Source organism: Sminthopsis crassicaudata, chromosome 2 (genome assembly GCF_048593235.1).
Source record: "Sminthopsis crassicaudata isolate SCR6 chromosome 2, ASM4859323v1, whole genome shotgun sequence".
NCBI classification, from domain to species: Eukaryota; Metazoa; Chordata; class Mammalia; order Dasyuromorphia; family Dasyuridae; genus Sminthopsis; species Sminthopsis crassicaudata.
Window position 1 is genome coordinate 312,975,483 of NC_133618.1, and position 24,422 is coordinate 312,999,904.

General features: G+C 35.9%; 1 protein-coding gene across 1 annotated transcript in view; it reads right to left on the reverse strand.

Annotated features, from left to right (window-relative positions):
* FLVCR2 (FLVCR choline and putative heme transporter 2) overlaps positions 1–24,422 on the reverse strand; it is a 73,656-nt gene that overhangs the window by 20,314 nt on the left and 28,920 nt on the right. The window contains exons 2-3 of the mRNA XM_074289984.1: positions 9,574–9,715; positions 5,378–5,518 (exon numbers count right to left, since the gene is read on the reverse strand). Coding sequence (XP_074146085.1) covers positions 5,378–5,518; positions 9,574–9,715 — 283 coding nt within the window. The remainder of the gene's footprint in view (positions 1–5,377; positions 5,519–9,573; positions 9,716–24,422) is intronic.

Here is a 24,422-nt window from a genome sequence, read left to right on the forward strand (position 1 = left end):
GACCACTTTCTACATCACACTGCCTAATATATTAATCAAAAAATAGACTACTTTTCATAGAAAACCAAGCTGGTATAACTATATATTCAATTCGGGAGTTTTTCAAACTGTCCTACTGAGGATATATATATAGTAGAGACCAAAAGAAAGAAAGGCAGTAAATAATAATATTAGCTATCATTTGTATAAGTGCTTTAAGGTTTACTGTATGCTCTTATAAACATTTCACTCTTAGGTAGGTACTATTTTTATCCCTATCTTATAGCAGAGGGAACTGAGGCTAAATGTAATTATCTGACATCCCTTGTTACATAGCTAAAGTTTTGAATCCTGGTCATCCTGATCCCAAATCCCATGCTCTCTCTACTACATCACTTGGCTAGAAGCAGCAAAGGAAGAGAAAAATCAATGGGCTGGCTACCAGAAGGGGTAACCCAACATTATTACCACAAGTAAGAATAACTCCAAATCAAGAAAAGGAACTAATGAAATAGTCTGTAAAGTCAGATTAAAATTAAAAAGGAGCAACATGAAGTAAACAAAAAAACAAAAAACAAAAACACCTTAACAGTTGGGATTCTACTACCTCTCAATCCAAAAATCCAATCATAAGGCCAGGAAATAGATCTCATTCCAACATACAGAGAAAGCTCTTAGTCTTTCATCATTAACTCTAGTCAACTGACCCAGTACATTATAGGCACTTAATAAATTTCTGTTGGATTGGAATACCTTCTTTGAACTCTGGTCTCCTAATGGTGGTCTAATGTCAAGTCTAGCCCTCAGTCTACTTCACTATACTCACAACACCTTCATGAGATACAAGAATTAGATTTCCATTTTAGACATAGGAAACTGGCACTCACAGGCGATTTGCCCAGGGTCACATAGACAGAGCCAGAACACAAATCCAGGTCTCATCTCTTGAAATCTGCTCTTTGTACTACTGTGGGTCTAGAGGAGAATGCATTATCATGGCCTAAGAGCTTTCTACCTACAGAGGAATCCTCCTGCTTATCAAATGTGAACCAACAAGAGGATTAGTTGCCTACAGGCAAAAGGCTGACCTATCTTCAGATTCCTAATTATGAGCCACCAATATCTCTTTCCCTCCTTCTTCCCTCAGTCCCCACCCTTGCCCTGGGCTGATCTAACTCCTTTAATTTAATTGTGGGCCTTAAGGATAAATGCCAATAAATACTTTCTCGAATTTCAGAAATTTAAATGTAAAGGTAATGAGCTGGAGGTATTTCAGTAAGGAGAAGGGAAGGAGAACTAGGAAACAAGCATGTGCCAGGCAGGACAGCTTGGTATTGCAGTGCATCGGGTGCTGGGCCTGGAGTCAGAAAGATGATGATCATCTCCCTGCGTTCAAATTTGACCTCTGACATTTATTTATATGAGAATTTTATTATATTTATTTACATGAGACTAAACAAATCACTTTACTCTGCTGCCTCAGTTTCCTCATCTGTAAATAATCTAGAGAAGGAAGTAACAAACTACTCTAATATCTTTGCCAAGAAAACCTCAAAAGGAGCCAAGAAGAGTCAGACGTGACTGAAAATGACTGAAGAAAAAAAAAAAAAAAAACAAAACAGAAATGGGCTAGGCACTGTGCTAAGGTATGAGGTAGGTGCTATTATGATTTTCATTTTACAGTTGAGGAAATTGAGGCAGACAAAAGTGACAAGGGGTCATAAAACTTGTAAGGATCAAATTAAAACTCAGCCTCCTTGCTCAGTGCTCTCTATCTACTATACCACCTGCATAGTGGAGTCGAGGTGATTCTTTGTTGAAGATTTTGTAGAGGGAGTTCACTTATAAAGTCATCTTGGGACTAAATGGTCTTTAAAAAGATTTGGATTCTGTCATTATTGTCCTATTGTGGCCTTGTTAAGTTCATATTTACTTCCTGTTTAATAGGTTAAGCAAATAAATGAGAAGATTCCAAGGTGCAAGATTAAAGATAACTAGACAATATTTTGCCAGATAAAAGACAGTCAGCAATCCAAGCTTTCAAAAATAGAGAAGGGTGTTTATTTTGTCTCCCAGAGATGAATCCCGCTGTGACCACTGGCAAACTTTCTCCTAGAATATCACTTTTTTTTTTTTTTTTTTTTTTTTTTTTTGCTTTTATGGCTCAATGTCCTGACCCTACTACTTCTACTACACCCTCGAAAGTTACCATTTAGAGAATGAAACTTGTACCTAGTCACCATTGTGTCATTCATCATATTTTAAAAATAAAGTATTTATTAAGCGTTCATCTGCACATGACTATCTGTAATCCCAATGTGGACTTCAGCCTAGCTTTGGTGTCAGGCTAGAGTAGCTGCTGTGATTCTCCAAGTTCAATGTACCAAAGTTATTTAACTGATGAAAGGTTTACTCCCTTTTTCTTTGCTTTGCTGAGGTAATTGGGGTTAAGTGACTTGACCAGGGTCACGAAGCTAGGAAGTGTCAAGTGTCTGAGGTGAGATTTTAACTCAGCTCCTCCTGACTTCAGGGCTAGTGTTCTATCTGCTGTGTCAGCTAGCTGCCCCTTCCCTTTCTATTTTTAAAAGTGCTGTAACAGGCAGCTAGCTATCTCCAGAAGTACTCCACATTCAATCCTGGGAAGGAAAAAGTCCTGACTAAATCATTTATGATCATCCAGTCCAATGCTACTTTAATGAAGCATTGGTAAGGCACAAGAGGTAGGCACTGAGTGTTCCAAAACAAGCAAACCAATGTTTTCTACCCTAAAGGAAATTACCTTCTCAGGAATGAAGAGTGGATGGAGGGATATGAGGTGTCAACAGAGAAGCATATACCTGAAAATGGGAGAGCAATTATACTAACAACTAAGGGGTTTAGAAAAATCTTTCCATAATCCAGTATGCAAGTAATAGATCAGAAACAAGTAAAAATATAAGCAACATAAGCTGACAGTAGCTATAGCAAGAACAGAAAGAAAGTCTTAAGTTAGGTAAGGGATGAAATAAGCATTTATGATTGTTATTAACATTCAATTGTTTAGCACTCTTTGTGACCCTATTTTGGGTTTTCTTGGCAGAAATACTAGAGTGGTTTGACATTTCTCTCTCCAGATCACTTTACTGATAAGGAAACTGAGGAAAGCAGAATAAAGTGACTTGTCTAGGGTCACATAGCTAGTAAGTATCCAAGATCATATTTGAACTAGGGAAGATGAGACTTCATTACTCTAGGCTTGGCTCTCTATCCACTTTGCCACCTAGCTGTCAATAATTTATTGAATACCTTCTATATGCTAGTCACTGTACTAAATACTTTGTAAATTTTATCTTATTTGATTCTTACAACAATTCTGCAAGATAGGTGCTTTCCCCCCTTTTATAGCTGAGAAAACTGATAGTAAATGTCTAAGGCTGGATTTGAATTCAGATCTCTCTGTCCCTAAGCCCCAAACACCATTTACTGCTTCCCCTAGCTGCCCCAAAGAGTTAGTAGAATGTGAGACTAAGTAACCCAAAGCCTTATGTTTAATCACCAATGATCAAAGGAATCATACATCTTTATTCCTATACAAAGAGTTGAACCCTCAAAAAGTCATCAGCTATACCTAGGCTCAGAGGTATAGACCAATTATTGCTCTAGATATATAATAAAATAGACAGGACTTGGGGTGGGAGTGGGATGGAGTAAGGACATCAACATTAGTAACATCAAAATGAGGTAACTTCTAAAAAGCATTTTTCAAATCTTAGAACACTAAATAAATGTCAGCTATTGGAAGATGGGGGAGAAGTAGGGGTAAAGAGATTTAGATCTATAAATGTATAGTTTGAGGGAACTCCCTCTGTGGAAACTCCCTCCATTGGTTCTTTTTTCATCTATAACAGTCTTAGTCTTACTTAAAGATTAAGTAACTTGTCCATGGTTATTCAGCCATATATCCAGCAATAGAGTTTGATCTCAGGTTTTCCTGACTCTATATCCTATGCCCTGTTGTCTCTATAGCTATTACTAATACTGAGGAGACTAAGTAGTGGTTAGAAGAGGAAAAACAGGAAACTGAAGCATCACAAAAATCTAGAAAGAAGAAAGTGTCAAGGAGAAGAGGTGATCAACAATATGAGAAGAAAAGGGTATTGGATCCGGCACTTAAGAGATCACTGACAATTTTAGAGGGAGCAATTTTGATTGAATGATAAGGTAGGAAGTCAAACATTAGAGAGAAAGAAGAGCCAGAGGAAAGTTAAGGAAAGAAATGGCCTTTAGAAGTTTAACCACATGAGGTTGGGGGGGTGGGGAGGGAAGGATCAAAGGAGGATTTTTTTGAGAATGAGAGAGACATGGGCATGATAGTAGGCAATATGTAAGTAGTCAGTAGACAGGAGGAGAATGAACATAAGTGAGAGAGGCAGATGATAGACAAGGAAATCTGTTGGATGAGGCAGGATGGAACGGGATCACTCACACAAGTGGAAGGGTTTGTCTTGGTAAGCAGTAGGGCCACTTCATTGTGCAAGGCAAAAACGAAGGAGGAGATAAGGGCAGAAGACATTTGAGCGATTAATAGGAAAAAAGAGGTAACTCTCAAAAAATGGCCTCAATTTTTTGAGTAAAATATGAAGAAAAGTTCTAAGCTGAGAGATTAGAAAGAGAGATGTTTGAAGAGGAATGAAAAAGTTTGGAAAGGCTCTGTGATGAGTTGGACAAAGAGTTAATTAGAGAGGTACAGAAGCAATGAAGGCCCAGTTGAGATTAGGTAACACAAATCTATGGGGCAGCCAGCTAAATGAGTTGCACGAGAAGGGAAGGCAGTGAGTCATGGGAGTACTCTCAGTATATGGCTTGTCAGGGCACAAGGAACATACTGACAATATAAGGGGGCGAGGGACTCTAGCGGGGACATAATAGAATTGAACTAGCTCACCAAGAGATCAGAATGGGGAAAGAGGAAAGGAGGAAAATGTTGTTCATGCAGAAGTGATAAGAACTGAGAGATGTAGCAGTTACGTGGTCATGGTGCAGACAAAGGTCAGGTTTTAGTACGGGAAGCAAAGGGAAAAAAAGAGACATTGGATAAGGGAATTTCAAAGTATGTGACCATGGAGGCAGTGCATTGTACCTGATGGCAAGAGAAGGGTAAGACCATCTTCGTATGTGGCTGAGATGGAATAGAGGAGAACATCATAGAAAATAAGTAGTTCGAGGCAATGTGAGGTTAACATATTTGAAGGAGGAGCTCTAGTGCAAAGGCAGGAGTTGGGAATGAGAGAACTATTGTGACCCATGTATTTCGTTCCTTGAGGAAGAAGGGGAAGTGACCTGAAGGTTTACTGACAACAACTAGCAGGAGTTTGATTGGGTAGAAGATGTCCATTGCATGATTGTCTTTAAACCTTACCGTAGCTGATGAGGAGTAGCACAAAATTTGGGTTCTTCATCAGCCGGGCAATGGATTCAAAATAAGAAGTTCTCTGTGTTTCCATCGTATAGCTCAAGTACTGGGCTTGGCTTGGAGGATATTTGGGCTTTTCCTTGAATACTTGAAAAAAAGAAGAAAGATATGAACAAATTAGCCACCTGCATATACTATTCAGCAGCTATAAATTAAAGACAAGCTCTTTAGATTAATATTTATGACCCTCCACAATCTATCCTCCAAACTATCTTATGTCTTATTTTATCCTATTCTTTTTCACTCTCTATATACATTCCGATCATCAAGGAAGGACCATACCATCTATTTTCTAATCATGTCCTAAACTTTCCCCCTTATACCTATTCATTTCTCTCATATCTCTGACTATTAAAATCCATCCTTTTTTTTTTTTTTTTTTTTAATTCAAGTACCATCCTATATGAAACTATCCTTGATGATTTTCTAAGTGGAAAGCCACTTACCTCTTATCAAGTATTCCTAATAGGGACTTTAATTTTCTATTTCCCCCTTATACCTTATATGATGCTTGTATGTCATGCTTTCCTCAGAATATTATAAGTTCCTACAGGGCAAAGACTATGTCATTTTCAATTTTCAATATTCTCAGAGTCTAGCACAGTATATTATATGTAATATTGGCTTAACAAATATCTGATTTACTTAATAAATTTATTCATTTAAATATAGTTTATTATTCATATTATATATAGTCACTTTATAAATTGATTAATCCAGAAAGAAAATTGATTCCTCAAAAGCACACCATTTTGTGGAAGCTGAAATTGGCACACTAACAAGAGTTGCCCCATCTAAGGAACAGAATGAGCATAAAGTTTAATTCTGGAAGGATTCCCAATAGCCTATTCTCTGTAACTCCTTCTCATTGTTTTTGGCTTAAGAAATGTTCTCTAGAGTTAATTATTCATCAAAGTTTACAGAAGGGCATGATCCCTCAAGTACAGATGCAACAGTTTGGAGAACTGAGAATCCCAATAATAAGCAATGAAATAACACAGCAGAAACCCATGAGGAAATTGCAGAATTCCAAAACTAAAATGTATAATGATAATAACCACAGCAACACGCATTTATACAACACCCTAAGGTATGCAAAGTGTTTTTCAAGTATTTTCTCATTTTATCACCACAATAGCCCTGTGTAGTAGATGCTATTATCTTCCCTATTTTGCAGATTAGGAAACTGAGGCACACTGAGGTTAAAGTGACTTTGCCCAGGTTCATATAACTTGTAAGAATCTCAGGCAGGATTTAATTCAGGTTTTCCTGACTTATGGTCTAGCACTCTAACCATTGTACAACCTAGCTATGTAAGAACAAAGAAAATGAAAGCAAGAGTATTTGACATTAGTCCTCTGGAGAAGTTGATTTTAAACACATATTTCAAAAAGGGTCTAAGAAGAATTTTAATGAAGAATCTAAATGCTCATCTTCTGACACAAAAGGATGGGGGTGAATACAAGACAATTCAGCATCTATTTCTTCCTTCTTCAGCCCAACCATTCCTGCAATTTTCTAGCCATTCTAGTCCAGGTACCCTTCACATCTCCTAACCCCATTTCTAGCGCTCCTTTGTGTGTAATTTCCTCTCTCTAAAAGGTGAGCTCCTCAAAGACTGGCACTGTCCCATTTGATTTCATCTGCATATTCCACTGTTTAGCATTAGCTAGTCTATCTTATCTATCTAATATTTACCACTCTTCCTTCACTCCACTAAAACAGTAGCACACTGACTGAATTTATTAATCAGGTCTCGCTATTCAACCCATTCAAGCCACAAATCTAATTTGTTTTTTAAAAAGTCAGAAGTTGTTTGGCTTAATTTATTCAATGAGAATGTAATATTTTTATAGTATAAACAATTTAAATGTGACTCTTCTCCATCAAAATCATTAACATCACTTCTCCTCAACCCCCTTGTATAGGCCTGAATTATCTCTAAAGTTTATTTGGAGTAAGAGGAAATCCTGGAAAACAATAAAGTCCTCTCTTTTAGAAGACCAGAGCAGACCTTTCACCCAGAAAATACTCAGAAATCCTGACTTCAAAGTTCAAGCTGCTCACTCTCCAGGAAAAGTCTCAGCTAACTTTCCACCCACCCAAGCATTGTATGATCCAACTCACTTCCCCTTTAAGTACAGGGATGAATACAGGGCAAGATGACATCTCTCTATAAGACCAAGGAGCAGTAAGTTTTCAGGGATTACAAATCAAGCTGCCCTTTTTGCATTGGTAAGAAACTGGAAACTGAGTGAATGTCCATCAATTGGGAAATGGCTGAATAAGTTACGGTATATGAATGTTATGGAATATTATTGTTCTATAAGAAACAACCAACAGGATGATTTCAGAGAGGCCTGGAGAGACTTACATGAAGTGATGCTGAGTGAAGTGAGTAGAACCAAGAGGACATTGTACATGGCAGCAACAAGATTATACAATGATCTGTTTAACATGTATGAGACTGCCTACTATCTAGGGGAGGGAGTAGAGGGAATGAAGGGAAAAGTTGGAACAGAAGTGATTGCAAGGGTCAGTGTTGAAAAATTACCCATGCATATGTTCTGTCAATAAAAAGCTATTTAAAAAAAATTATACAATGATCAATTCTGATGGATGTGGCTTTTTTCAACAATGAGTTGATTCAGGCCAATTCTAATAGACTTTGTGATGTAGAGAGCCATCTGCAACCAGAAAAAGGACTATGGGAACTGACTGTGGATCACAATGTAGTATCTTCACCTTTTTTTGTTGTTGTTCTTTGCTTGTTGCTTCTTTATTTCCCATTTTTTCCGCTTTTTTGATCTGATTTTTCTTGGGCAGAATTATAAATATGGAAATATGTTTAGAAAAATTGTAAATGTTTAACCTATATGGGATTACTTGCTATCTAAGGGAGGAGGGAAGAAGGAAAGGAAAGAGAAAAATTTGGAACACAAGGTTTTGCAAGGGTGAATGTTGAAAACTATCTTTGCATGTATTTTGAAAATAGAAAGCTATTATAAAAGGAGATTATAAATCAGAATCCTGTTTAGATTTCTAAACTCTTTATTTAATCATTTTCACCAGCGCTTGGTAAAAACAAAACAAAAGAAAAATTCAGAAAAGTCAGTAATTGTTGATAACTGCTATCTATTGAAAAAATGTAACTATCTGAAAATAACTTCATAGAAATCTGACATTGATAATCTGGCACTTGCTTTTTTTGCCCTAATTTTGCTTTCCATTCACCAATATGCACAGTCACCAATTTGTGAACAGATTGCTGTGAACAACCGCAGGGTTCACTAGCTCAGAAGGATCTCTTTCTCTTCCTCCAATCCCCAAAATATCCATCAAGCCACATCTCTTATCTGGATAACCTCTCAAGTTCCTTTTAAGTTTTGATCTATTATCGTCCTATGAAATAAAATGTCCTTGCTATCAGAACTTCTTAAATCTGTCCCTCTGCCAAAGACTCCACTGACACTCAAGAGAAAAAGACACATTTATAAGAACAGAATTTAAATGAAACGATCATTAGTAGGAGCCTAAGAAGTCTGTGACCCTAATCCTAGTATCAATAAGCATTTATTAAGAGCTTATTAATAATGTGCAAGGCCAAAGCAATACTTCTAAACTTAGTGCTAATAAGAATGGGAGGGCTATTTTCCATTCCAAAGGAAAATTGAGAACAAAATTGAAATAAAAAAGACACCATTCCCCAGCAAACCATTCCAGTATTTGACATTATTAATCAAACAGGGCCTTTGATTTTATTTTTTCAAATACATACAAAGATAGTTTTCAACATTCACTTTTGCAAAACCATGTGTTCCAAATTTTTCTTCCTTCCTCCTCTCACCCCATTCCAATGGACAGCAAGTAATCCAATATAGGTTAAGCATATAGGGTTTTTGAGTGTTAAGGTCAAGTCTACACTATTCCTGGCATATAGCAGATGCTTAATAAATGCTTGTTGACTATTCTGTGCTATTGTCATCTTGCTATCAATGCTTCCTCAGTAAATTGAGCAATCTCTCCCAAGAGGATCTGAGACCCAGGCTGTGACACTGGAAACTAAGCTCACAACACTCCCTATGGACAGTTCCACACCTCAGTCTTTTGGACTCCTCATACATTAGTCCTCATATACTTACTGAAGATGACAAGGATGAAGAGCAGGGAGGCCACAGCTCCAGTCATGTAGAACATAATGCTGATGTGGTAGGCAAGCTCTTCCCGGTTGTCAATGTTGGGTATCAGAAGAGGAGGAATCAAGAATCCTAAAGCAATACCGACCTGTAAAGAGATCATATATATCACTCTCATAAAAGGGATATCAGCATTTGTATTCTTGTTAGAGAAAAGTATATTAGAATCATATTTGACAAGTTTAACCCTTCTCAAAACTCAGTGCATAATATTTCCCCCTCAAAAAATAAGAAAAAAAAAAGGGGGCAGCAATATGGTGCAATGGATAGAGCATCAGCCCTGAAATCAGAAGGACCTGAGTTCAAATCTTTCCTCAGACACTAACCACTTCCTAGATGTGTGATCCTAAGCAAGTTACTTAACCCCAATGACCTCAGAAAAAAAGAAAGAAAGAAAAAGATCACCCTCATTTATAAAAACAGATGAAACATTCTAAATAAAATCTTGACATATCTTATAAGGTTATAAAATAGTACTAATTTTAACTACAAGAAAAATTGTGTATAATAATTAACAGTGATTAGAAGACAAGTTATGTGGCAAGATGTTAATACTTTGTAAAAGTTTGTTTTTTACAAACTTTTTTTTAAAAAAGCTATATAAGTTAGTAAGAATTAAAGAAAAAATCATTTGAAAATGAAATGCAAGTCTATCACTCTATTAGAAAGGAAGCTGTAGTATGAACTGTGAAGTAATAATGATAATTGCCAACATTTGTATAACATTTTCAATGGGCTAGTTACTGTGCTAAGTAAGTGCTTTACAATTATTTTTTCATTTGATCCTCACAAAAATTCTTCCAGGTAGGCACACTTAACCCATTGTACAGATGAGAAAAGTGAAGCAAAAAGAGGTTAAGTGACTTGCCCAAGATCACACAGTTCATAAGTTTCTGCGGTCACATGTGAACTAACTCCAAGCCTGGCATTCTATCCACTGTATCATCTCTATAGCAATCACATAGTTCCTGTGTTCTTATTTCTAAGTAAGGATAAAGTGATGCTAAATTTTATTTATGCTACCTAAACCTTGATTTTTTTCTTTTTCTAAACCTTGATTTTTATTAACATTAGTAATTGCCATTTTAATAATAATTCACATCATTTATTAGTATTATTTATTATATTTATTAAGTATTAATTAGACAACTTTTTTTTCCCTTCAGCACTATATAAATGTGACTTATTGTGACTAGAATAGACCTCAATGTGACATAGAGATGATATTTCAAAAGATATATTTGCAGAGCACAAGCTTTAGTGGTCCAACCAATTTGGAAAGGCTTTTGAGCATGGGCACAATGATGGATTATATAGCTGTCATTCAATGACCAACTAACTAAGTTTGGATATCTTATCATTAGGGGCACAACGACTTTTAAAACTATTGATTAAAAACTGCAAAGAGATCTCCATTATGTCAATCATAGATGGCATGAGGTGGCTTACCCTGAGTCCTTGAAGCATCTGAAAGGCTATCAGGGAAGAATAAAGCTGTTTTCTAAGTTGAAATGTCTTACAAGTTAAAACCTCAAACTGGTGAAAACCAATTCCACTGCCTGAATGAAAAAAGCAAGAAGCAGTACTTAAATAGAAAACAATTTTAGGATTATAGATTTAAGCTTGAAAGTACCCGATAGCTCAACTACTCAAACCCTCTCATTTCATAAATGAGAAAACTGAGACCCAAAGGCTGAATAATTCACCCGAGTTCATGCAGGAAATAAGTGGCAGAGCTAGTATTCAAATCCCAGCACACCTGACACCAAATCCAGCCTTCTTTCCAACATACCCACCACTGGCTCACATTTACAAATATACAACATATACTTGCAAACATAAACACAGACACAATGACAACATCCTTTTCTTCTTAATGGAATAGGTCTCTAGTGTGGTCTCCATATGGGCTACGACTTTTCAGTGTTTCCTACAATCATAATCATCTTGATTCAGACACATAAAACCAAAATGGAAACTAATCTTAAACCTTCTTTCTGTACAAACAGGTAAAGGTTATTGATAACTTTAGGACAGAAACCAGGAAGTAGGACTGAAGCAGGCTTCCAAATCCCAACAGTAGAAATAAATAATAGATTCTTTTGTTCTAGTGCTTTACTTTGCCTTTAAGGACCTCAGGAAGATTTGGAGATAGGATGAGTTTCTAGTCTCTTAAAGGACATGCTGTCCTTTTCTTTTTGGGTAATTACATCAAAACCTGACAGTGATATGATGTGGCGTGATGGACCACGTGTCAGAATTCAAAGGTAGTTTTTGGCTACTATGTGCTGACGAGAGGCAAAAAATGGAAGAAGAATCAGGAAGATCTGGTTTCAAGTCTTAACTAAGAAAGACACATTTCTCAGACCCTGGATAAGTCACAACCTCTCAAGGTGACAAAGGTAACTCTCTATTATCTAGAAATGGCAAAGCACATGCTAATTTTCATTGGTAAAAGATGTTTTTTAAATTAGAAGTTCCCCATACTAATGAAATCATATTTTATTCCTTCTTCTCCTTACCCCTATCCCTGAAAATGGTGACAAAAATCTCTTCATTGCTGAATGTGAGACATCTGTGATTGAGGTTTCCATAAAAATCAATAACTCCAGTTATCATTGCTAGATGTAAATCAGGGGGATGCTACAGATATCACTTATCTATATTTTAGTAAAACATTGGACAATTTCTTTAATCTATCGATTCTTTCTAATTACTTCCAACTAGGAGTATTTTGGGACAAATTCTTACCATGGAGTGCTGATTGTTAAATGTTTCAGAATGAGCATTTATATCTTAGAAAGTAGCAATGTTACAAAGCAAGGATTTATTTATTATTTTTGTTACATTTCAGAAAGTGATAAAGAAAATATTAATTCAGATTAACATGAAAAGTCTGTTGTGTACCCACAACAGACATATATATCAACACACACACACACACACACACACACATATGGTTTGTTTAAATATTTACAAGCATGTCATTGCTTCCAATTCTGATGATCTCAAATTAGTTTCCATAATCTGGAGATATTACTTTCTGTTCCTTCTGTTTACCAGTAGAAGTAGTTTCAGACACTGAATTTGTATTCTCAACATCTAGTACATATATAGCACATATAGAAATAAATACTGATTAAGTATTTGATTGATGGATTTGTGTCCCCATGACACAGGGGTAGAGAAACCCTAAAAATTCAACCCCACCCAACCTTTGGGAGGGGCTCCACCCTCCCGTTCATAGAGGAAACTCCCAGATGGTAATCTCTACCTACAATTCAATTGGAGATCTTGGACTGGGGAATAATTATCACTCGTTATTGAGTTGAAAATTAGTCCCTCACCTGTATGTGCCAAAATGTTTGTGGCAGCTCTTTTTGTTGTAGCTAGAAACTGGAAGTTGAATGGATGTCCATCAGTTGGAGAATGGTTGGGTAAATTATGGTATATGAAGGTTATGGAATATTATTGCTCTGTAAGAAATGACCAGCAGGATGAATACAGAGAGGCTTGGAGAGACTTACATCAACTGATGCTGAGTGAAATGAGCAGAACCAGAAGATCACTATACACTTCAACAACAATACTGTATGAGGATGTATTCTGATGGAAGTGGAAATCTTCAACATAAAGAAAAACCAACTCACTTCCAGTTGATCAATGATGGACAGAAATAACTATACCCAGAGAAGGAACACTGGGAAGTGAATGTACATTGTTAGCACTACTGTCTATCTACCCAGGTTACTTATACCTTCAGAATCTAATACTTAATGTGCCACAAGAAAATGGTATTTACACACATATATTGTATCTAGGTTATATTGTAACACATGTAAAATGTATAGGATTGCCTGTCATCTAGGGGAGGGAGTGGAGGGAGGGGATAATTTGGAAAAATGAATAAAAAAATAAAAAAGAAAAAGAAAAAAAAAAAGAAAATTAGTCCCTCAAATTCATCTGGAGATCCTTCTCTAGCTCTGGGCCACAAAATCCCAATGAAATCAAAGGCTAAAACTTCAAAACTTTGCTAAAAATCCTTTCAGGCTTTAGCCCACTGAGGAAGTTAGTTCTCAGTGTAATAAATAAGCCCATTTTTGCCACAAACTTGCCTTTTGGGATTGTGAATTCTTTCACAAAGCCTGCGACACTGGCCAGAGGACCCCATTGCTGTCTGGGTATCTCTCACCCTCATTTCTCACACCTCAACAGATTCAGCTTTAATATGGTTAGTAACACTAGGGCTCACTGGGTAGGGTGAAAATAGAGACTTTGGAATTCAAATAAGCACAAAGACAAGTCAAGTTTGAAGTGGAAACACCCTCTTTGGATTGAGCTGTTACCCGTTTCTGAGCTAAAAGAGAAAGGGGAAGTTCTTTGGACCCAGGTGCCAATTATTGAAAACCACATTTGCCTTGGCTGAATATACTAATTTCACACCATTATCCATCAACATCTGAGTGAAGATAACACAGTCTTTGCTATGTAAGAACTTAAATCTTTTCAGTGAGGGGAAGGAGGATGGCTTCATTATTTACAATTTTTTTTTTTTTTACAAAAAAAAAAAAAAAAAAAGATAAATATAGCCTCAATTACTCTCATTTCAGTTTTCCACTTTATTTTTTGCATTTTCTATAAATTATAAATAGGAGAAACTAGGTTTTAATGTTAAAGTCCATGTGTGTCTTCAAATAAATTTAATGGTTACTGTTATTTTTTCAGATTCTAATAACACATGGAACTATGTCAGGAAGGCATGAACAGATTCAGTATTTGTAAAAATGTATCCCTTGATATTTAGGTCCCATCTGCATGGAAGACAGAAAAGACTAAAATCAGTTTATCCAGAAGGGAATCCTATTCTCCAGGAGGGGAGTCTCCAAAATGAGAGCTGTGGAACAATCCTAAGGAAATCTTAACATGATCCCAAGGGGTGTTGATAAAACTAAGCAGAAGGTAGCCATACTGGTGCTCACTACTCTCTCTGCTTATTTTCACTCAGTTGCTGTCCTTATGAACTATTCTGACTCCTCCCAAATGACTCCATCTTCTCCTTTTTTTTATGTATTACCTTGTGCCATTAGGATGTAGGCTTCTTGAGGGCAGGGACTATCTTTTTCATATTCTTATGACATATAGTAGACTGTTATTTAATAGAGGACATAATGCTTACAAAATTATGCCAGTCTTCTACTCTAGCCCCTTCTACCTCTGCACTCCTAAGGTTGCATTAGGTCAACTCCTCAGGGTGATTATAATCTAATTAGCAGAAGCTACATAGACAAAATTCTACAAAATTTTTCCCCCCTCTCCCCAACACACACACACACACACACACACACACACATATATATATATATTTTTTTTCATTTTTTGGCAGTCAAGTTTGACCAATATCAAATGAACAGGCATGACTGAGCTGCAATTAAATTATTTTCCCCCAAAACTCATCCCTCTTCCCAGCTCCTCAATTTCCATTAAAATTACCGCCATCCATCTGGTCTCCCAAGTTTCCAATTTCCAGGTTTCATTCTTGATGCCTCATTCAAATAAAAACTGCTCCCTTAAAAGTTACCAGTGATCTCTTCTTTGACAAATTTAATGGCCTTTTCTCATTTCTTCTCTTTCCTTACCTTTGCAGCGTTTATTACTGATGGATTAGCCTTTCTACTCTCTCTTTCTTAGATAATCTCTCTTACCTATATTTTTGTGACACTGCTCTCATTTTCCTTGACCTCCTTCCCCTTCCTTTTTGATAACAGTCCTTTGTCTGCTTTTTTGGCTTATGATCCATGTCATACCTACTAAAGTATACACTCTCCTGGGCCCTCTTTTCTTTTCTGCCTGCTAACATTTGATGGTCTCATCATATCTCATGGGTTCAATTATCATCTCTGTGTGAACAGTTCCCAGATCAATTTAGCTAGTCCTACTATTTTTCCTGAATTCCATTCCCACACCACCAACTCCCTAATAGACATTTCCAGTTGGATCTTCCATAGGCGTCTCAAACTTAGCATGTTCAAAACAGCATTTTACTCCCCCCCCCCAAAAAAAAAATCAACCTCCCTTTTCTGCTTCCCTATTTCTGCTCAGGGAACATTATCTTTCCCATCATCCAATTTCACAATGTTGGTATTATCCTAGATTTCTCACTTTCATTTACTTCACATTTCTAATTCACTGTCAGGTCTTGCCATATCCGTGTTTCTCACATCTGCCTCCTCTCCATTCACAAAACCAGTACCCTAATTCAGTATCCTTAATCATATCCTGTTTAGACTATTATAACCTCCTTAAGTCTCCCGACTTAAGTCTCTTCCTCTTGAAACCTTCCTCCAAAGAGTGCCAAAGTTATTTCCCTAAAGTACAGGTACGATGATGTTACATCCCTACTCAATATGTTCAATAAACTCTAGGATAAAATGCAATATCATACTTACCCCCGAGAGAATCAGGATTAAGTGACTTGTAGGGACACACAGTTACCAAGGGTGGCCTGAAATCAAATTTTAACTCAGAGCCTCCTAACTCCAGAGTTGGTGCTCTATCCACTGTACCACTTAGCTGCTCCCTCCTTTTTTTTTAGCTCATCTTTTGCAATATCTACTTTTGTGTAAGTTGTATAATGTACATAATTATTAGCATTATTATTAGCATTAACATAAATTATATATACATACATAGACACACACACATATATATATGTATATATGTGTATATATATATATACATATATATATATATTATGTGTGTGCTCAAATATTTTTTTAATATTTGGGCAATATTATGAAGAATATTTGGAGACTATTGTGTTAGGGGACCTTTAGCACAATGTGGGATGGGCAGCACGGTGCTGTGGAAGGAGAAAGGAGGATTTGAAGCCTGAGGAGCTAGGGCTGAATCTTGGTTTGCCTTCATATAACTTATGTGACCTTAAACAAGATACTTTCCCTCTAGACCTCAGCTCCACCTACATGGAGGACAGAAAAGATTAAAATCAGATTATCCAGAAGGGGATCCTATTCTCTAGGAGAGGAGTCTCCAAAGTGAGAGCTAAAAGATGATAATCATTAAGGTCCCTTCTAGCTCTAGATCTGATTTTGACAACTAGTCATTAAACTAGTCATTGTCATTCGTTTGTTAGTTGTTGTTCTATCATTTCAGTCATGTCCAGCTCTTTGTGATCCCATTTGGAATTTTCTTGGAAAGATACTAGACTGCTTTGCCATTGCCTTCTCCAGCTCTTTTTACAGCTGAGGAAACTGAGGCAAACAGGATTCAGTGACTTGCTCAGAGTTACACAGCTAAAAAGTGAATGTGTGAGGCTACAGGGAGATGAATCTTCCCAACTCCAATGCACTGTATGATTTAAGTGCTTCATTCTTTCACTTAATCATTGAATATTAAGCACATTTTCTATATGCCTAATGGGGGATAACAATGACTAGATACTCACAATGAACAAAAAGGCTCAGCCAAAATTGATTAAAGTTGCTGTAGAAAGAGGGATTCCCTCCACCTCACTGCATGTTCACAGGGTTAGCGGTATTCCTACTATCTTAATGGGACTATTAGTATAAATGCACGTCAAAAGATCCACTGACTCTCTTATAAGGACCAAAAAATTTCTGTGCCTAAACCAGATGAATGTTATATATCTGTTTATCTTCAGTCTTCATGGCTGGTTCCTGTCTAAATCCTCGACATTAGCTTCAGTTCTGTCTTCTACATCTCCTTTAAGGGACTAAGAACCATGAATCATGGAGAAACTTCCAGGATAGGCAGAGAGAAGAGAAGCTACATAGCCTATAATCACATATAGGGGGAATAAGAAAGCCTGGCTTGTTATTCCAGCTCTGCTTCTGGCTGGTTTAGTAGCTTTAAGAAAATCACTTCATCACTCTGAGTTCATTTGAGTTCTAAGATTCTGTTATTGTGGCTGCTGTCATTCAGTTTTGTTTCAGTCAGGTCAGATTTTTCATGACCCCATTTGAGGTTTTCTTGGCAAAAACATTGGAGTGGTTTGCTATTTACTAAGATAGTTCCTATGAACCCTTTCATAGAACAGGCTAACTATATGATTCTGTGGTTGGAAATTTTTTTTTTTAAACAAGGGCAAGGTCACATTTTCTATTTTAAACTGAAGGTCAGGACATTGAATGGAAAATAATCTCTCAAACCTTTGTAATTTAAAATTTTTGTTATTTCCATGAAAATAAAATGACATAATGATCACACAAGAGAACGTTCAAAGGTCACAATGGAATCCAAAGTTTGCAACTAAAAAAAAAACAAACCTTTGAGAACATCTAGTCTAACTCCCTCTTTTTATAAATTAAGAACCAGGGGCCCAGAGAACTGAAGTGATTTCTCCATATTCGAATTCTGGGCCTTTGCCTTACAAAGCATCATTTTTTTCCATTATGTAGATGCAGTCCACTGTCAGGTATCACTGAGATACTCTAATATGATCTTCATGGCAACAGAACCCTGGAGGTATTCATCCAATCCACAACCTTAAAATTTTGAGACATTGAGACTCTGGAATTATTAGTCACTGTGTAGATTTATTTTCCTCTAGTTGGAGACTTCATGTTGCTCAGTCATTCTTTTCTTCTCTTATTGAATTCCTATAAATGTTTCACAGTAGCTCTTGAATGCCTTTTCTTTTTTTTTTTTTTTTTTTTTTAATAATAATAGCTTTTTATAGAGGGAGGGGGGTAATTTGGAAAAATGAATACAAGGGATAATATTATAAAAATATATATAATAAAAAAATTTTAAAAATAATAATAATAATAGCTTTTTAATTTTCAAAATACACGGCAAAGATAATTTTCAACATTCACCGTTGGAAAATCTTGTTACAAGTTTTTCTCCTTCCCTCCCTCCTCTTCCCCCTCCCCCAAACAGCAAGTAATCTAATATATGTTAAACATGTGCAATTCTTCTAAACATATTTCCATATTTAGCATGCTTCCCAAGAAAAATAAAATTAAAAAGAAAAAATGAGGAAGAAAAAATAAGTAAGCAAATAACAATAAAAAAAGGTGAAAATGCTATGTTGTGATCCACATTGAGTTCCCTTAGAACTCTTTGCATCTAGATGGCTCTTTCCATCACTGGTCTATTGTTGAAAAGAGCCAAGTCCATCACAGTTGATCATCTACATAATCATGTTGCTATGTACAATGTTCTCTTAGTTTTATTCACTTTATCTAGCATCAGCTTATGTAACTCTCTCCAGGCCTTTCTGAAATCATCCTGCTGATGGATTGTTTTTCATAGAATGATAATATTCCATAATATTCATATACCATAGCTTATTCAATTGTTCTCAACTACTGGGCATCCACTCACTTTCCAGTTTCTTGCCACTATAAAAAAGGCTGCTACAAACATTTTTGAACATGTGGATCTTTTTTTATGATCTCTTTGGGATACAGACCCACTAGAGACACTGCTGGATCATTGGGTATACACAATTTGATAGCTTTTTGGGCATAGTTCCAAATTGCTCTCCAGAATGGTTGTTCAGTTGACAACTCCGCCAACATTGTATTAGTGTCCCAGTTTTCCCACATTCCCTCCAATACTGAATGCCTTTCCTAAACTTGTCTCCAATCCCAATTACCAATTACTCTTTTTGGAGGAACCTGTCACTGACTTCATTAAATAGATTAAGCATTCTTCGCACAAGTTCCTATTACTTTTCTCTACTTGAAAATTTACCCCTACCTTTACTTATCTTCTTCCTTTCTACCTGTGTCAAAGGAAGAGGGAGGGGAAACAAAAGTTAACCATGTTACCTATACCCTTGGATCGATTTCCTTGATTAAATTCATGCATGTAAAATATTATATAAATATGAACTATAATTATTTTCTTTTATATCCTCTAGAACCATGTTCCATCAATTTTTTTTCTAATTTTCTTGTAATTTCAGTGTTTCCTTCTCCAGGTATTTCTACTCATCCTAAAATTATGTTATTTCCCTTATCCTAGAAAAAAATAGTTTAAACCCTTCCCTCAATCTTAATTTCCACGGTAACAACTACAACAACCATAACAATACTTAGCACATTTATAGCACTTTAAAATTTACAAAGTGCTTCACAAAAATTATCACATCTTTTCTTCCCAACAATCATGAGAAGTAAGTGCAATTATTATCCTCATTTTATAGATGAGAAAACCGACACAGGTGGAAGGTTATATGACTTGTCCAATAAGTGTCTGAGGAGGGAATCAAACTCTAAGTCCAAAACTCCATCTAGCAACTGTAACCTTTCTTTCTTGCCCTTCACTGTCTAATTTCTCACTATTTCTACTTTTTATCATTCTCTTACATTTTAATCCCATGTAATATGAAATTTGACCCCATTGGCCATTTCCTTCTTGAAATTTCACCTTCCTTTTTCCCTTTGACATATCCTGAAAATCTAGAAGTATGTAGGACATTTTGTCTTTTTTAAAAAATTTCATCATGTTCTTCTAGGAGAACAGTCATTATCACATTATCTCACTGCCATCTGTCATCCTGAGCAGGGACTCTGGCTTAGAGGGATTTCAGGTGTTTTTCTAATATTCTGATAGTTTGCCAAGACTGTGGCATAATAGACAGAGAGCTGGCTTCAAGGTCAGAAAGGTCTGGGTTCAAATCCAAACCCTAATACCTACTTGCTATGTGAGCCTGAATGAGACATGCTTGACCTCTTGGCACTCTAAGCAATCCTATAAGACTAGAAATTTCAGTAACCTGCAGGGTGAAGTGTTTCTGAGCAGGACCATCATAAGCCAAGAGCATAAAAGGTCTTATTCCCATTCTGGTTCTTATTCTTAGCTTTCAGTTCACTTCTTATCTGTCCCATCTTTCTCTTCCCACTCTTTCATTCAAGGCCCCATCCTAGACTTCTCTCTCTATGCTTTCCCTTCTTAAAAATCCTGTCTTTTTATTTAAATGTAACTATCACCTCTATTCAGAAGATTTCTGTTTCATATTTCCCACTATTTGAAGGCTGGTTCCCTCTGTCCATCCCACCATAAAATTTCCAACTGAAATCATCATCCAACCAAATCATCTCCAACTGAAATCCATCTTACACATCTTTGTGTTCTCCACAGCAGCAAGCACGGGGAACATAGCATGCACATCATACACTTCAGCTTTATAATAAAAGGACTTTAGAACAGATACAACAGAAAGATTAATCTAGATAGTCAAGTGAGAAGGAGTGTAATTCAGTAGGAAAAAAAATACTTAAAATGGAATCAGCTGTGTCTTGAATTATACTCTGTCTGCCAAGATAGAATGTACTCTCTCTGGCCAAGTTACCTCATCTCTAAAATGAGGGGCTGAGAGCCTAAACCAAGATGCTCAGAATTCCAGGATCCCTGCACTAATCTGACCACATCTGCATTAAATTCTACACTGCACTATAGTTTTGGGTTTTGTTTTTTACCTGAGGTAAGAATCTCAAATTGTATCTCCATATCATTCATCCATGTGCTACAGTGGATAAACATCAGATGTAGAGTCAGGAAGGTCAGACATATAAAATGACCTTACTAGCTATGTGGTCCTTAGTAAGTCATTTCACTTTTGGGCAGGGGGTGTATGGGGGTGGAAAGCAGTCGGTTCCCTTTTATTTGCCACCTTCACATAAACACTAGGGCATATAGTAGAAGAAATTCTATCAGGCCATAGATTATATAGACTAGGTGGCCAAATTGATTTGATTCCTCCTCCCCAATCTTGCATTACTCAATATATACATACAATCTTCAGGAATTAATTTCTTACAGAAGTCTACAATTTTATGTTGCCACACACACAGATACATGAACAATTGTACTGTGGCTTCTGACATTTGTTAATATCTTGACTTTCTATACCTCTAATTCTTTTTCTCTAAGTTTTATCACTAAGAAAAATCAACCTATTTCATTTCAGTGGCTAATATCTAGAAAGAGCCCTGGGAAGTTTCTTCCAAATCTGAGATTTTACAATTAGATTTCTAAGATTCCTTCCAGCAACATCATTCTCTAAGTAAGGTTGGATACAGAATATATTTTTAATAATGAAATACTTTAGGAAATAATATTTCTTTTAAAAAGGCTCAGGTGAGATGATAATACTTAAGAGCCAGTCATAGATACAGACCTACTTTTCATCATATTATCAACTGTACTAAAATCACCCAGTTGTCCTCAGTATCAAAATTTGAAGCAAAAAGATTCAAGGCCCCCACAATTCAATAGCAAACACCAGAGACCACAATAAAACTATTTATATGTTCCTATGCTTATGTGTATGATCGAACAATTTCCGTAATATGTCAAATCCTAAAGAATTTTTAAGTATTGGTGGCAGGGGTTGATGGGGGAAGTATAATCTGATTTTAAATGTCTTGGAAGAGCTTATTATTGAAGAGATTTTGGCTATAGATTTCTCTTGTAAAAGTTGTGGCCAAGTTGAATTATGAGATGCATCCTAATTGGATGCAATCCTGCAATCTAAGATTCACAGGATCTTAGACCTCAAAAGGACCTTGAAAATCATCTAATCTAATTCTACCATTTCACAAATGAGGAAAAATATACTTAGAGAGATCTACTTGTTCGATTTTCATATGGCAGGTGTGCTTAAAGCAAAGTTGAATTGTTAAAAAAAAAAAAAATATATATATATATATATATATATATATATATATATATATATATATATATAAAACAAGGCCAAACACAATAAACATATCATATATTTCTTTGAAAAATCCATCACTAACCACAACATAGCATTTCCACTCTCTGTTGTTGTTTGCTTGCATTTTTGTTTTCCCTTTCAGGTTTTTTTTTTACTTATTTTCTAGATCCAATTTTTCTTGTGCAGCAAGATAACTGTATAAATATGTATACATATATTGTATTTAACATATAATTTAACATATTTAACATGTATGGGACTACCTGCCATCTAGGGGAAGGAGTAGAGGGAAGGAGGGGAAAAGTTGGAACAGAAGATTTTGCAAGGGTCAATGTTGAAAAAATTACCCATGCATATGTTTTATAAATAAAAAGCTATAATAATTAAAAAAAAAAAAAAGAAAAATCCACCACTAGAATGAAGTATATACGTGTGTGTAAGTCATTTAAGAAAAAAACAATTAACTGATATCAAACGTCTAATTCAGTGTCTCAACCACTCATTGAACTGAATTAAAGTCAAAGAGATTTGTTCTGTAATTCACCAGGGTAAACAAATTGTGACATATTTAGAAACATAATAAACACATCTAAGAAGTATTTCTTAATGTGAGTAAATACAGCTGGGTAAACTCTATAATAGAAAATGCTATTATCTATTTGGGGAGCAGAGATCTAGGTCTGTGATTTCACTCTATTTGGGGAAGTCCCAATAAGGAAGTTCTCTGTCAAGGATAGAGTCCATTGACTGTTTTTCCTTGATATCTGAAGTCAGTTCCTCTAAAACACTATAGCCATCTCATCTATTATCAAAGAAAATTTACGTTGATATGTTAAAAACAAAACAAAACAGTATGCCTAATTCCTATTAACACAAATAAAAACCACACAGATATTATAGATATATCTGACATTAAATAACTAGCCATTCTGAGATTAGATGTGACTTTTTGCCTTTCTTAGCACTTAGTGCAATGCCTGATACATAGTAGACACTTAATAAATGCATGTTCACACACACTGAAGATTTTATATGAAGCTCAAAGTGTTTGGAGCATTTCTGAATTGTTACATTTATTACTTTCATTTTAATTCTAAGTTTTCAAATACCACTGGTCTCAATAGAGAGAATAAAGCTCTCTTTATTTTATGGCTAAGTCTAGGGAACACAGCTGTCCCTTAAAAGGTTACTTCAGTGTTTACTCCACATATAATTTGGACATTTGAAAAACACTTATTCAGCAATATCATTATTTTAAGCAAATTTAAGCATTATTTAAGCATATGTGTTTATGTGTATTTATATTTCTATATAAATTCACAATATACATGTACACAAGTGGACATGTATATTATATACACAGTCCTAACTAGCAATTTTGGTCCCTGTGGCAATCAGTGCAAATTGCTTCAGAGCAAATAGCACAAAATACTCTTCCAATAAACTTTGTAATTTTTTACGTGAAAATTATATAATTAATGAAAGCAGATCTGGGTGAATGAGAAGACAAAAAAAGAGAACCTTCATCCATATACTAAAACTTTATAATCTGGGACTCATCAAGACCAGAACTGTGGGCTGGCTCTGACAAGCCTAAGGGGGTTATGGCCTTTGTCACAAAAATATTTGTCAAAGACCAGACAATTCATATTTATACAAAGCTTTATGACTACTAAAGCATTTAACATGGATATCAACACACATATGTACATATGTATGGCAACACGTTATTTGTGTGTGAGGCAAATAGTGTAAGTATCCATGATAAGTAAGGAAACCGGGGCTTGAGATGAAATGATGATCAAATAGTTAATAAATAACTGCATCTGAATCTTCTTCTGAGTCAAAATTCAGTCTCTCTAGTGGATTCACGTGGCCAGAAGAGCAAGTACCAAGCTATCTTCATTTTAGTTCCCACAACCCATTCTACTCCCAGCTCTGATGAATAATTTCAGCAAGAACTAAGACAAGGTTCTAGCCCAGTGTGGATCTATTCTGAACAACCAGATAATTTTTTTCCCCAAAATCTTTGAAAGCTTCTCAGGAGTGGGAGTCCCTAGAACTAAGCAACAAAGGAACCAAA